Source organism: Coregonus clupeaformis, chromosome 7, assembly GCF_020615455.1.
Source record: "Coregonus clupeaformis isolate EN_2021a chromosome 7, ASM2061545v1, whole genome shotgun sequence".
NCBI classification, from domain to species: domain Eukaryota; kingdom Metazoa; phylum Chordata; class Actinopteri; order Salmoniformes; family Salmonidae; genus Coregonus; species Coregonus clupeaformis.
In genome coordinates this window covers 21,762,139-21,777,754 of record NC_059198.1, presented here as the reverse complement: position 1 = coordinate 21,777,754, position 15,616 = coordinate 21,762,139, and the positions used below count along the sequence as shown (strand labels likewise).

The following is a 15,616-nucleotide window of genomic DNA, read 5'->3' as shown; positions in this document are numbered from 1 at the left end:
ATCCGAAGTCAAACCAAATTTACCATGGTTCGTGTGCTGGGCATTAGATTGGGTCGCGTGCAGCTGCACTCCGAATTGTTGATTACTTGGGTGCTGCCAGCTGTGGGCAGGATTGAAACAAAACCCAACCCAAGGAAAACGGTTATGTACCCTTCATTCCGTGACATACACTTTTTTCCTAATAATCTCGAAAATCTCAGTTTTGGACAAGACTGACTTTATGTCCAAAATTATCCTATTTACACTTTGTAGTCAATTTTGACACTAGAATAAATGTTTCTGACTCATATCGATGCCACATAGGCCATTTTAAACCAGATAAGTTTGTTTGTTGATTCAGTCACTCTTTAAATAAAATAAACTGAAAAGATTTGCAATGGAAGGATGTTTCTAAATCACACCACCCTTCACAAGGTTATACAGATTAGTTCTATCTGAATTTCACAATGTCTGAAAAACAGTTCATTTGATTTATTAGGATCCCCATTAGCCGACGCCAATGGCGACAGCTAGTCTTACTGGGGTCCGACATATAACGAAAAAGACATTACAGACAAAAGCCTTTTCAATTGATATACATTTAAGAACATAAAAATGTAGTGTGTGTGCATCTATCAGTTACACATACATGCAATACATACAAACAACAAGTAGGTCACATGGAGGAGAGGCGTTGTGCCTTGAGGTGCTTTATTAATTTGTTGAAACCAGGTTTGCTGTTCACTTGCACTATATAAGATGGAAAGGAGTTCCATGCAATCATGGCTCTGTATAATACTGTACGTTTCCTTGAATTTGTTCTGGACCTGGGGACTTTGAAAAGACCACTGGTGGCATGTCTGGTGGGATCAGGGTGTGTGTCAGTGCTGTGTGTAAGTTGACAAAGCAAACAATTTGTAATTTCCAACACATTAATGTTTCTTATAAAAACAAGAAGTGACCGCAGTCAGTCTTTCCTCAACTCTTAGCCAAGAGAGACTGGCATGCATAGTATTAATATTAGCCCTCTGATTACAATGAAGAGCAAGATGTGCCGCTCTGTTCTGGGCCAGCTGCAGTTTAACTAGCTCTTTCTTTGCAGCAATCGACCATATGACTGGACAATAATCAAGATAAGATCAAACTAGAGCCTGCAGGACTTGCTTTGTGGAGTGCACTCTAAAAATAAAAGGTTCCTGGAGTATCCTTTAGGGGTTCTTAAAATTGAAACTGTGGGGGAACCCCTATAAATTCTTCAAATAACCTTTTAAAAGGGTTCTTTAAAGATCCCCATTTCCAAAAACTTTTGAAGAACCTTTTGGGGTAAACATTTTTACTACCCCCACCCCCCCTATTATTATTAATAACAATACACATAACAATAACAACAATAACACACTATTTTAGTTGTCAGTGTTTATTATGATTTTAGTGGCAAAGCAGAATACAAAAATCAAAATATGAGGCAAACAGAGCCCCAAGTCCAATGGTTACAGTGCATTCAGAAGCTATTCAGACCCCTTGACTTTTTCCACATTTTGTTATGTTACAGCCTTATTCTAAAATGGGTTAAATGTTTTTTGCCCTCTTCAATCTACACACAATACCCCATAATGACAAAGCAAAAACAGGTTTTCATAAATTTTTGAAGATTTATAAAAATAAATAAAAAACGTAAATAAGACATTTACATAAGTATTCAGACCCTTTCCTAAGTACTTTGTTGAAGCACCTTTGGCAGCAATTACAGCCTCGAGTCTTCTTGGGTATGATGCTACAAGCTTGGCACACCTGTATTTGAGGAGTTTCTCCCATTCTTCTCTGCAGATCCTCTCAAGCTCTGTCAGATTGAATGGGGAGCATTGCTGCGCAGCTATTTTCAGGTCTCTCCAGAGATGTTAGATCGGGTTTCAAGTCCGGGCTCTGGCTGGGCCACTCAAGGACATTCAGAGACTTGTCCCGAAGCCACTCCTGCATTGTCTTGGCTGTGTGCTTAGGGTCGTGGTCCTGTTGGAAGTTGAACCTTCGCCCCAGTCTGAGGTCCTGAGCGCTCTGGAGCAGGTTTTCATCAAGGATCTCTCTGTACTTTGCTCCGTTCATCTTTCCCTCGATCCTGACTAGTCTCCCAGTCCCTGCCGCTGAAAAACATCCCCACAGCATGATGCTGCCAGCACCATGCTTCACCGTAGGGATGGTGTCAGGTTTCTTCCAGACGTGACGCTTGGTTTTCAGGCCAAAGAGTTCAGTCTTCGTTTCATTAGACCAAAGAATCTTGTTTCTCATGGTCTGAGAGTCCTTTAGGTGCCTTCTGGCAAACTCCAAGAGGGCTGTCATGTGCCTTTTACTGAGGAGTGGCTTCCATCTGGCCAGTCTACCATAAAGGTCTGCAGAAATGGTGCTGCAGAGATGGTTGTCCTTCTGGAAGGTTCTCCCATCGCCACAGAGGAACTCTGGAGCTCTGTCAGAGTGACCATCGGGTTCTTGGTCACCTCCCTGACCAAGGCCCTTCTCCCCTGATTGCTGTTATTTAATCAATTTTAGAGGCTGTAATGTAACAAAATGTGGAGGAAGGGAAGGGGTCTGATTACTTTCTCTGGTGTGTTGATGTTCTCCGTATCCATAGCCAAAATGATTTTGCAGTGCATGGTGAACGAACAGGTTTCCTGTTATATTCAATAGAGGTGTAGGGAGGGTAAAGTCTGTGAATCCCAAAAATAGTAATTATACAGATTTTTTACAAAACAAGCACACGACAGTATTCATACCTTGGTTTTTGTGGTAAATGTTAATGACAAAAAATTGTTTTGATAATGGTTTTCATACACATATCTTGTCCATAATGTAGAGGCCTATGGGATTTTCATTGAAGAGGTAAGGGAGGAGGATGGTACATGTGATCTGCATAACATACCAATACCAATTGACATACCTTTGTATGCCTCCTTGTCTGTGTATCAGTTCAGTCATCTGCGCCCAATACAGCTAGCCTTCAACATATTCTTATAGCCTACATATTCTTACCTCTTTGTTGATTGATTTCCATTGAATTGTGTCCATTTTCTGTTTTAGAAAGATCTGCACAAATATGAAAAGATAGATGGTATCATCATAAAACAATATCAATTTAGATCATACAAGGAACAAACCTTACCTTAAATTGAAGAGCTCTTAAAATATTTAAGTTAAGTGCCTGCACCTGCTGTCCTTTCAAATTTAAATCAAAATGTTTCAGTTGGGCAGTTAGGTTTCTGCAAGAACCCCCACCAACTAAGGAGGTTCCCTGATGAACCCCAACTCCTATGGGATTCTTGGAAGAACCTTTTGGGTGCCATTTTCAGTGCCAAGAATCCTAAGGTTCTTTGAAGAACTTTGAGGACCTTAGAAGAACCCTTGTTGAACACCTAATGATGTTTAGAGTGTAGCTGTTTGGTCCGAACCTAGCATTGAATCATGGGAATTTGTCAAGTGATGCAGCTGTTGGGCACGTTCGAGCAGATCAATTTTGTCATGTCAGTGACCATTGTTGGTCACCGCCTTTTAAAGTGTGTTGCATTATTGGGATAAACATTTTCTGACTTGCGTCTACATGTCGACTGCATGAACTTTACAAAAACCATGTGATCAAAGGTCATGCAGTTTTTTATGAAGTCGCCTTCAAGTCACTGCAGTTACTTCTCACCAACTGCACCATGCAGCCATCACCTGCATTGTGGAAGGCATTATTTGTCAACCAATCATTACTGTGTTTTTGGTTGACCCACACAAACGTGACCCTAAAACAGGAACCAACTTTTCCGCGATTCTAAAGCTACAGCGGATACAAATAAAAGTTATATTTGAGGCCTGTTTCTAACCTATTAATTGTACGCACATTTAAAGTTTGGGAGTGTGTGATATGGGGGTATAGAAACGTTTTATTTTCAAAATGTACAAAGACATTTTTTATAAACAATAGCAGTTATGTTGACACTGCCATGTTGATCTGAGCCACTACAGAGTCCGACTTTCGGCTGTCGCAGATGCACCTCCCTTCGACTTTACTCGCCGACTTTCGTCTACAGTCGGCTTCGTTAGCCCTTACTGCTCAAACACACCCGTTGCCTCCCTCCGAGGAACGTGTTGCTAGGCAACCCTCCTGGATTTGCCCTGGCAGGCCCCAGCTTAAGACAGTATGAGAAACTTGCTAGCAAACATTTTTGCTATGAAACTAAATAAGTACTGCACTCTGATCCACAAAACCTCTTTGCTAGATTCATGATAGTGTTGTTAGACAAAGCATGGAAAGTAAACTTAAAAACATTGTCGTTTAATTGGGATTTGCAGCTGTTGGTAGTTAATGAATCTGCTAGCTTCTGAAATAACTTACTCATCCTTTCAATATGATATTAATATTTGTGCAGACCTATGCAGAATTTGCATGACAAGTGCGTACCCATTTTTTCCAAACCTTGGGTCTGAAGTAAATGTCATCTGATCACTACCTTTTAATTTACACAGTAACTACAACAAAATACTTGTATAAATGTTTGTACTCAAATGATGTAATCCAGATATGTATTTTGATACTCCCATGATAATGATACATCCACTGCAACTATTTCTACAGAGGCATCACAGACATTGAGAGTCAACACAGCGACCAACAGGATAACAAGACAACCAAGACTGATGAAGAAAATAAAGAAATCACAACGTCTTCTAAAGTGGTAAGACATTTACATTTTATTCATTTAGCAGATGCTCTTATCCAGAGCAACATACAAATAGAAATAAGACAGGTGGGATTGTTTTAGTCAACCATAATGTCATAGTATTGTAAGAGATTTACAGCTACTAACTTAACAGTATGTACATTTAATTGTTCTTATAATTATTTTTCAGTGACACCTGTTCTGACAATTGCATTGATTGGTGGCGCTGATTCAATGGAGATTGAATCTGGAAATCTCCTTCTTGATCAAGATGATCTACCAGCAGCAGAACTTTCACAGATAGCACCCAGGATGTATGATTTGTTCGGTCGTTGCATCTCTGTCATCAACATGCTGGGCTTGCAGAGTTCTGAACTTACCCAGGAGAATCACATAGGTCCACTTGTGCATAAGCAGGGTATCAATGCTGTCCTCTTACTTCTACCATTGGGTCAGCATATTGATTAATTCAAAATGGGAGTGGGGTGGCTGGAAAGAATGCTTGGAGAGAGAGCCCTTGCCGTTACAATAATCGTCTTTACCCACAAGAATGTGCAAGACTTTGGATTGGGTGATCTAAAGGAGAACAATGATCTGATGAATCTCATTGAAATGTGTGGAAATAGGTATCTCACTTGCAAAAGGAGTATGAATGATCCAACCGAGATTTCAACAGTACTTGAACAGATAGACCTCATGGTGTCTACAAATGATCCGTGCTGCTACACAGGAGAAATGTATGATGAAGAGATCAGGAAACGGCAACTGGAAACAGATTGGGGTGACCGATCACAAAGCGAGGAGAAAACTTTATCAGGTATGTCCTCAATCCATTTGATGCAGAAGCCATAGGAGGATTTTCCCCATCTTGACATGTGTTTCCCTCTACACACACTTACCCCGATCGTCGACGATACCCCAAAACTGTTTTTCGGTCTATATCGCGCATATTAAGATAGGCAGAGTTCGAATTATAACGTGAAATCTATTTTTTTCAATAGACCTCATATGTGTGCACGCGCTTGCGTGGGCCTGCTTTTTATGGGCCTAATAGTAAAGGCATGTCATTTAAGGGTAAAACATTTTTCATTACCTTTTCATTTGGCATGAACACAACCAGTCATGATGTTTTCATCTTATTGTCAAACAAATAACTTCAAAAAGTAGGCTACCTGCACATGTTCATCCACTCCAAAAGAATTCCAGATCCAAACAGTGCACTGTGCACTCGCACCATTTGATGAATGGAAAGAGACATCTGTTACAAAGCACCAAAAAGTGTAATGACATTCAGCGATTGTCATTGACCGTGTTTGCATGCAAATCAAATCAAATCAAGCTTCATTTATACAGCACATTTCAGACATGGAATGCAACGCAATGTGCTTTACAGGAAAAAACTAATAAATTACAATGAAAATAAAAGATGAAATATTAACTACACAACGAACATAAGATAAAAACTAAAGAATGACACAAACTGAACAATTAAAAAGCACCCTGAGGAAAAGCAAAGATAAAAATATGTGTTTTACACTCTCTTTTAAATATGTCCACAGTTTCAGCCCCCCTTAGGTTCTCTGGCAGACTATTCCAGAGGCTGGAGGCTTAATAACTAAAGGCTGCCTCTACATGCCTCTTGGTCCAAGGCTCTGGGATAGTTAAAAGGCCATTACCAGAGGACCTGAGGGACCTACTGGGTACATAACTTAAAAGCATGTCTGACATGTATTGGGGTGCACAATCGTGGATTGATTTAAAAACCAATAGAAGAATCTAAAAATGTATTATAAAACTCACAGGCAGCTAGTGCAGAGACCTTAAAACCGGTGTAATGTGTGCTCTCCGTCTGGTCTTGGTCAGTACCCGTGCAGCATACTAGTATGTTTTGCAGTTGACCAATGGCTTTCTAGGGTAGACCAGACAGGAGAGCATTACAGTAGTCAAGCCTGCTTGTAATAAAAGCATGGATGAGTCTCTCTGTATCAGCCTGAGAGAGAAACGTCCACACCTTGGCAATGTTCCTCAGGGTTCAGAATCTAAAATAACACCTAGGGATTTTACCTGGTGTTTTATCTTTATTGCCCGTGAATTTAAATGTGCAGCTAGATTCTCTCTCTGTGCTTTGGCTCCAACAATAACTCCCTCGGTCTTGTCTTGATTTAGCTGGAGGAAGTTGTGAGCCATCCAAGTATTTAAATCACTAATACAGTCTAATAATTTATCCGTGGAGCTAAATTCCTCTGGTGACACAGAAATGTAAAGTATGTTTTATCTGTGTAGCAGTGAAAATCAATGCTGTGCTTTCTGATAATGCTGCCAAGGGGTAACATATATAAACTCAGCAGTACCGGACCCAAAATCGAACCTTGTGGAACGCCACATGTGATATCTATTTTCTCTGAGTTATGTTCTCCAAGGGTCACAAAAAAACTATTGGCCGGTTAAATAGGTCCTGAACCCATTTAGAACAGGACTGGAGAGCCCAACCCACCTCTCCAGTCTGTCCAGAAGGACATCATGGTCAACAGTGTCGAATGCAGCACTTAAATCTAAGAGTACAAGGACAGAGAGCTGTTTGGAATCTGTGTTGGCTCTAAGATAATTTACCACTTTAACTAAGGCTGTCTTTGTGCTGTGGTGGGCATGGAAACCACATTGGAATTTTTCAGAAATACAGTTGGCACCTACAAAATCATTTAGGTGTTTGAAGACCAATTTCTCAAGAATTTTGCTTATGAATGGAAGGTTGGAGATTGGCCAAAATATTGCTAAGAGCTGAAGAATCTAGATTACTTTTCTTCAGAAATGCTTTCACCATAGCAGTTTTTAGTGCACACCAATATCCCATTATTATTTGGGATACTTAAGTATTCTGTTTTTGAGCTGAGGCATATAAACATCATATCCCGTTTACAATAACCCAAAAAGCTTGTATACCGGTTATGAGAAACCTGGATAAGATTCCTGGGATATGCTGATCTTAGACAGGATACTGTGGCATGTAAACATCTTGTTTTTCGCGGTCTGTACAGGCTCAGTTTCACATATCATGGGTGTTGTGTTATGTTTTCATCTGATTGTCAAACAAATCGCTTCAAAAAGTAGGTTTGATCCACCATAATAATTCCATAATAATTTAGTTTGCTGATACTCACACTGGACCGTATAGCCTGCTGGCTACTTTCACCCCTAATTCAGACAAGTTTCTGCTTATAATTTCTGACATTTGGTAGGCCATTTGTTTGTCAACTATTTAGACAAATGCAGCTTCTCTTCTGTCATAACTTGTTGGCCCATAAGACTAAATAAAGTAGTGCTCACCAGAATAATGTCTTACATCAGGAGAATGAATGCATTGGTAATCTATGTAGTTAACACCAGTAAAGTTGTCAGTTTCATTTAGGGACCGGGGAGAAAACGCAATAACTCCAAAACAGTGGCAAGATAGGTCCTGTGCAAAATGTCCATATGTCATCAGTTTGACCGGTTTTAAGGAAATGAAAAGCTGAGAAAAGGATGAAACCCATTTCAGATAAGACTTCAGTTGGTCTTGGGTGCATATTTTATGTGGTTGAAATACTGTCTGCTTGCATAACAGAGTCACAGATAACACATTACACGTGCATTTGCATTTTCTTAAAAGATGCTGAAATAAATAAATAATATTTCTCCACTCCTGTTCCCAAGAAAATTAACATTTGTTGTATGATTTTACTGCAATAAATGCATAATTCTGCAGTAGTTAATATTATATTACACTACATGTGAAAGGTTATAGGCCTACTGTCAGTGTCAATATTGCAGTTACTATTCCATTTAACCTACAGTGGGGAGAATAAGTATTTGATACACTGCCGATTTTGCAGGTTTTCCTACTTACAAAGCATGTAGAGGTCTGTAATTTTTATCATAGGTACACTTCAACTGTGAGAGACGGAATCCAGAAAATCACATTGTATGATTTTTAAATAATTAATTAAAATGTTATTGCATGACATAAGTATTTGATACATCAGAAAAGCAGAACTTAATATTTGGTACAGAAACCTTTGTTTGCAATTACAGAGATCATATGTTTCCTGTAGGTCTTGACCAGGTTTGCACACACTGCAGCAGGGATTTTGGCCCACTCCTCCATACAGACCTTCAGGTTTCGGGGCTGTCGCTGGGCAATACAGACTTTCAGCTCCCTCCAAAGATTTTCTATTGGGTTCAGGTCTGGAGACTGGCTAGGCCACTCCAGGACCTTGAGATGCTTCTTACAGAGCCTTCTTAGTTGCCCTGGCTGTGTGTTTTGGGTCATTGTCATGCTGGAAGACCCAGCCACGACCCATCTTCAATGCTCTTACGGAGGGAAGGAGGTTGTTGGCCAAGATCTCGCGATACATGGCCCCATCCATTCTCCCCTCAATACGGTGCAGTCGTCCTGTCCCCTTTGCAGAAAAGCATCCCCAAAGAATGATGTTTCCACCTCCATGCTTCACGGTTGGGATGGTGTTCTTGGGGTTGTACTCATCCTTCTTCTTCCTCCAAACACGGCGAGTGGAGTTTAGACCAAAAAGCTCTATTTTTGTCTCATCAGACCACATGACCTTCTCCCATTCCTCCTCTGGATCATCCAGATGGTCATTGGCAAACTTCAGATGGGCCTGGACATGCGCTGGCTTGAGCAGGGGGACCTTGCGTGCGCTGCAGGATTTTAATCCATGACGGCGTAGTGTGTTACTAATGGTTTTCTTTGAGACTGTGGTCCCAGCTCTCTTCAGGTCTTTGACCAGGTCCTGCCGTGTAGTTCTGGGCTGATCCCTCACCTTCCTCATGATCATTGATGGCCCACGAGGTGAGATCTTGCATGGAGCCCCAGACCGAGGGTGATTGACCGTCATCTTGAACTTCTTCCATTTTCTAATAATTGCGCCAACAGTTGTTGCCTTCTCACCAAGCTGCTTGCCTATTGTCCTGTAACCCATCCCAGCCTTGTGCAGGTCTACAATTTTATCCTTGATGTCCTTACACAGCTCTCTGGTCTTGGCCATTGTGGAGAGGTTGGAGTCTGTTTGATTGAGTGTGTGGACAGGTGTTTTTTATACAGGTAACGAGTTCAAACAGGTGCAGTTAATACAGGTAATGAGTGGAGAACAGGAGGGCTTCTTAAATAAAAACTAACAGGTCTGTGAGAGCCGGAATTCTTACTGGTTGGTTGGTGATCAAATACTTATGTCATGCAATAAAATGCAAATTAATTACTTAAAAATCATACAATGTGATTTTTGGATTTTTGTTTTAGATTCCGTCTCTCACAGTTGAAGTGTACCTATGATAAAAATGACAGACCTCTACATGCTTTGTAAGTAGGAAAACCTGCAAAATCGGCAGTGTATCAAATACTTGTTCTCCCCACTGTATATGAACTTAAATAAGGAATATTCCCACATTTTTTTTCTGGGATTTACGAGACTTGGTATTGACAACAGTGGGATAAGTGTGTAAACGGATTCACATGTGAAGATAGGGGGAAAAGCTTGGTTAACAATGGTAACTTGTCCTGTAAAAAAGGGATCAATGCCACAAAGATTGAGACATTAGGAGAACACTTCTGCTTATCATACTGTATGTCTAATATACACTTTACTTTTTCCTGTCCTTCTTACTTACAGTTCCAGGTAACTTGCCTGAAGATGCTGTTGCAAACAAAGAAAAGGTACATTTGAAATAACCTCACACAACCTCTGTTAAGCTCACATACAGTGCCTTGTGAAATTCTACACACCCCTTGCACAGTCTTCACATTTTGCTGCCTTAAAATTCTATCAAAACATTCATTAAATTCGATTTTTTTCCTACTCATGTACAGAACCTACTCCACATTTTCAAAGTGAAAGAAATATTATAGAACATTTTCCAAATTAATAAAAAATGAAAAACCAAGGTATCTTGATTGCGTATGTCTTCACACATGGTGGAAGCATCTTTGGCAGCTGTGAATAATTTTGAATAAGATTCTACCAACTTTGCACAACATATATCCATTGTTTTTGTCAATATTATTTTGGTTGGGAATCATTGATAGCAATATTCAAATCTTATGTCTGATTTCAAGCATATCTATGTCAGGACTGAGACTGGACCATTCAGGAACACTCAACACCTATTGGAAAGCCATTCTGGTGTCTTTGGCATTAAAATGTGTGTAATTGTCTCGCTGAAAAATTAAATTCTCCCCAGTCCGTGCCGGTGACAACCATAACCATAAAATGATGCTACCACAGGACATACATAGGATGAACAACATTGCATTCACTCCACATTACTGGCCTGTATGACAAAGTGAAAAGAAGGAATCCTTTTTTTATTTTTTTCACTCCAAATCATCCATTGTTTGCAACAAAGCCGTTAAGTAATCCTGCAAGATAATACAGAAAATTAAATAACTTTTTAGCCTAGATTAAAATCTACAGGCTTGGGTCAAGTCCAATACAACACAGAGTGAAACCCTCCTGTATTTTCAACTATTGTGGTGGCAGCTTTATGTTATGGGTATGCTTGTCACCGGCAGGGACTGGGGTGTTTGTCAGGATCGAAAGAAAAATGAAAGGACCAAAGCCCAGGTAAAGATTTGTAATGGCTGCCAAAAGTGCTTCCACCAATTATTACTCTGGGGTGTGAAGACATACACAATCAAGACATCTTCGTTTTCTTATTTGTAATAAATTGATAATTCATATAATTTTTCGTTCACTTTAAAAATGTGGAGTAGATTGTGTAGATCGGTAGGAAAAAAATCTAATTTAATCCCTTTTTTCAATTTTTATTTAATTTTAAGGCTGCAAAAAGGGAAGACTGTGCAAGGGGGGTGTAAAATTTCACTAGAGACTGTATCTCCTAAATATCACTCTGTGTCCCTCTTAAGTATGTCTGTTCATAGTATGGCAGATGTTTTGACTTACTAAGCTATTAAAATGTGTTTGGTTAACGTTAAAGGGAGAAGAAATGAGACTTGAGGAAATCGACGGGAGTTTAAATGAAAATAACATCCCGGAAAATATACAACTAGCAAAAGTAGAAGAGCTCATGTGTAGACTTCACCTTAAAGATAAATATCAAGATAAGTTGACAACTGAAGACTTCCTGAACATTGGCTCTTCTGCTCAACATCAACATGAACCCCAAACAGAGAACAAACTAGCTCATACTTTCCTACAAAGGTTGTTGATGCTGGACTACAGAGCCAGGTACATTCCTGTAAGAGAGGAGAATAGTGAGATGCATGACACAAATGACAACAGAAGTGATAATGCAGAAACAGAAGAAAGTGCCTTTGATGCCCTTTTCAACAAGAACACAGTCTCTGGTGATATAAAGAGGAACACGCATGTTCACCCAATGGACGTCCAGATGGCAGTGTTTCACTGTTCAGACAGTTTCCTTCGGCAGTTCATGGTCACAAAGCTGTCCTTGTGTCAGTATGCCTTGCCTTTGCTTGTGCCAAATCCCTTCACCAAAGAGATTGAATGCCCTTTGTGGACATTTCGACAAATCAGAAAAACCTGGAAGTCCACTAATGGCTCTAATATGGTCACCAGCCAAAGTATGCCTATTTACAAGGCAGAAACACGAATGGTGTCGTTCTTTAGGCTTGGTTCTGTGTCCTCATCAAAATCTCAGCTGATGAACAACTTGATCAACCAACATCACAGCACATTCTTCCACAGACACTGTCCAGGAAGCAGTAAAACCTGCCTCCGAATGGATGGGGTGGTAGAGATTGCATGGTATTGTCCTGTTGGGAAGCCCAATGATATTTTCACTGACTGTGTTGCATTCTGTAATCTCCATGGTGACGCCATAGCGAATGAAATTCAGCGTGACATACTGATTGAAAAAGCCTCAGTCAATGTTATCCTTATACCAAGTCTTGGAAAAGGCGACAAAAGTATGGCAATCGTGCAGGAGCTGTTCAAGTCTTCTAAACCTCTGATATGTCTGCTCACTGAAGAGGATTCTGTTGCAACTGAAAAAAAAACGGGAAAGTACAAAATGGGTTTGAGAGACAGAAATCAGTCAGATGTGTCCGAGGAACTAAAAGGGATCATTATAAATAATTTGTCAAGACCATGTCGCTCCTTCAAACTTGAGGACATGGCAGAGGACTCAGGGGTTAGGGTAGATGAGGATGATGAAGATTGTCAAGTAGGGAAGACTAATGCTCTGCAGATAAAGGATCTGCTTCAGGAAATGGAACTGTCCAAGATCAAATAAACATTTCTTCCATGTCAAGGAAGGCTGTGGCATGACTGGTGTCAAAAAAATAAAGACCTTTATCGTCATCAAAGGAACCTAGAGATGGAAAGAAGTAAAATACAACGTGAAATGATGCAAATTCGACACCATCAACAACAAGTTGCCTTTACAGAACTCATGCAGATGTTCATCACAAATCTACAATCTCTGGGAGAAAAAGAAAAATAATATTTCCTCAAGTGGGTAGGGATACTACTGGATGACCTGTCGTCGGATGAGCTCTCAGACCTTCATCACAAATATGATGAAAAGTGGTCAGAGGTCCTGGCTTTGAAAAAGAAGCATGATAAATCAGAGCAACTGAAAATGAGACAAATGGAGCTGGAAGAAATATCAGAAAAGCTGCAAGCAGCAACCTTTGGATTTGAGCACATCCTTAGGGAAATGGGACAGATCTATGAAGCCCGTGCATCTCTAGCCAGGGAAAGCAAAGGAGAAAGTGAGGTGACCATGTTTAACCTTCCAGAGCTCGCGGCAGAACTTATGATATCGGGACACCCAATGGAACTAATGGATGGTGATGCAGCTCATGTGCCACTGACGTGGATTAATGGGGTTTTAGATGAAGTTATCAAGAAACTAGGAGATCAGAGAGTCTTTGTTTTGTCCATTTTGGGAATCCAGAGCACTGGGAAATCTACAATGCTGATTGCAATGTTTGGACTGCAATTCGCAGTAAGTGCTGGAAGGTGTACCAGAGGGGCTTTCATGCAGCTGGTGAAAGTGACCGAGGACATGAAAGATTATTTTAGGTTTGACTACGTTCTCGTTGTTGACACTGAGGGACTTCGAGCTTTAGAGTTGGCAGGAAAGGCAACAGTGCACCATGACAATGAACTTGCAACTTTTGTCATTGGCCTTGGAAACATGACTTTGATCAACATATTTGGAGAGAATCCTGCTGAGATGCAGGACATCATTCAGATAGCTGTTCAGGCCTTCATGAGGATGAAGAAAGTTACCAGAATGTTGGCGACATCACGGCTGGAGAGAAAAACATGGAGGGAAAGAGGCGCTTACAGGACAAACTAGACGAGATGACCCAGTTAGCTGCCAAAGAAGAGGACAGTAATGCAGAGTGTTTCAGCGATGTCATTGCATTTGACATACAAAGAGATGTGAAATACTTTTCCCAGCTGTGGGAGGGCAGCCCACCCATGGCCCCTCCAAACCCATGCTACAGTGAGAATGTCCAGGAGCTAAAGAAAACGATCCTCTCTAAAACATCAAAGTCTTCTGGCATGACACTATCACAGTTCAAAAGCAGTATCCAATACCTTTGGAATGCACTGCTGAATGAAAACTTTGTGTTCAGCTTCAAAAACACACTTGAAATTGCAGTTTACAGAAAGCTTGAGATTCAGTATGGAAAATGGATCTGGGCTCTCAGGAGTGCCATGCTAACCATTGAAAATCAACTACAAAACCGAATCGAAAATGGAAAACTTCACAAGGTTGAGAGACATTACCTTGTTGAAGAAATGAAAAAGACTTGTGAAGAAGTGGACAAATCAATGGAGAAGTAGTTTGATGAAGACAGAGATAAAAAAATGTTGATTCAGTGGCGAGGGAGATTTCAAACTAAAATTTGTGAGCTTCACGATGAACTTGTGAAGGGAGCAAAAAGAAAGTTAGAGGAGGTTATTCAGCAGAGGGATGCATGCAAAAAGCTGGATGACAAGAAGACACAGTATGAAAACAAGCTCTTCCAAAAGAGCAAAGAACTTGCCTCAAAACTGAAGGACAAGGCAAAGGATGAAAAAGAACTTGAGCATGAATTCAATACTCTTTGGGGAGTGTGGGTTGGTGAGTTGACAGAAGATACACCTTCCATTAAGGACATAAACATATCGGATGATGTGACTTGTATCCTTGGAGAGATCGGTAATGAATTGTCTCTTGTTCATGATCGGAAAAGTTGCGGAATATACCGACAGATTTGTACCTTGGGGAGTTATTCGAACTACAGTGAGGGAAAAAAGTATTTGATCCCCTGCTGATTTTGTACGTTTGCCCACTGACAAAGAAATGATCAGTCTATCATTTTAATGGTAGATTTATTTGAACAGTGAGAGACAGAATAACAACAAAGAAATCCAGAAAAATGCATGTCAAAAATGTTATAAATTGATTTGCATTTAATGAGGGAAATAAGTATTTGACCCCCTCTCAATCAGAAAGATTTCTGGCTTCCAGGTGTCTTTTATACAGGTAACGAGCTGAGATTAGGAGCACACTCTTAAAGGGAGTGCTCCTAATCTCATCTTGTTACCTGTATAAAAGACACCTGTCCACAGAAGCAATCAATCAATCAGATTCCAAACTCTCCACCATGGCCAAGACCAAAGAGCTCTCCAAGGATGTCAGGGACAAGATTGTAGACCTACACAAGGCTGGAATGGGCTACAAGACCATCGCCAAGCAGCTTGGTGAGAAGGTGACAACAGTTGGTGCGATTATTCGCAAATGGAAGAAACACAAATTAACTGTCAATCTCCCTCGGCCTGGGGCTCCATGCAAAATCTCACCTCGTGGAGCTGCAATGATCATGAGAATGGTGAGGAATCAGCCCAGAACTACACGGGAGGATCTTGTCAATGATCTCAAGGCAGCTGGGACCATAGTCACCAAGAAAACAATTG

At 40.5% G+C, this 15,616-nt stretch overlaps 1 protein-coding gene and 1 pseudogene across 1 annotated transcript; both read left to right on the top strand.

Moving 5' to 3' along the window:
• Positions 1-4,684: 4,684 nt before the first annotated feature.
• On the top strand, positions 4,685-12,932 carry LOC123491205 (interferon-induced very large GTPase 1-like). The gene is made up of 3 exons (XM_045221233.1): positions 4,685-5,487; positions 10,331-10,374; positions 11,655-12,932. The coding sequence occupies exons 1-3, from the start codon at positions 5,145-5,147 to the stop codon at positions 12,930-12,932; spliced, it is 1,665 nt and encodes a 554-aa protein (XP_045077168.1). The 5' UTR covers positions 4,685-5,144.
• A 348-nt stretch (positions 12,933-13,280) lies between these two features.
• Positions 13,281-14,965, top strand: LOC121570416 (annotated as a pseudogene).
• The last annotated feature ends 651 nt before the right edge of the window (positions 14,966-15,616 follow it).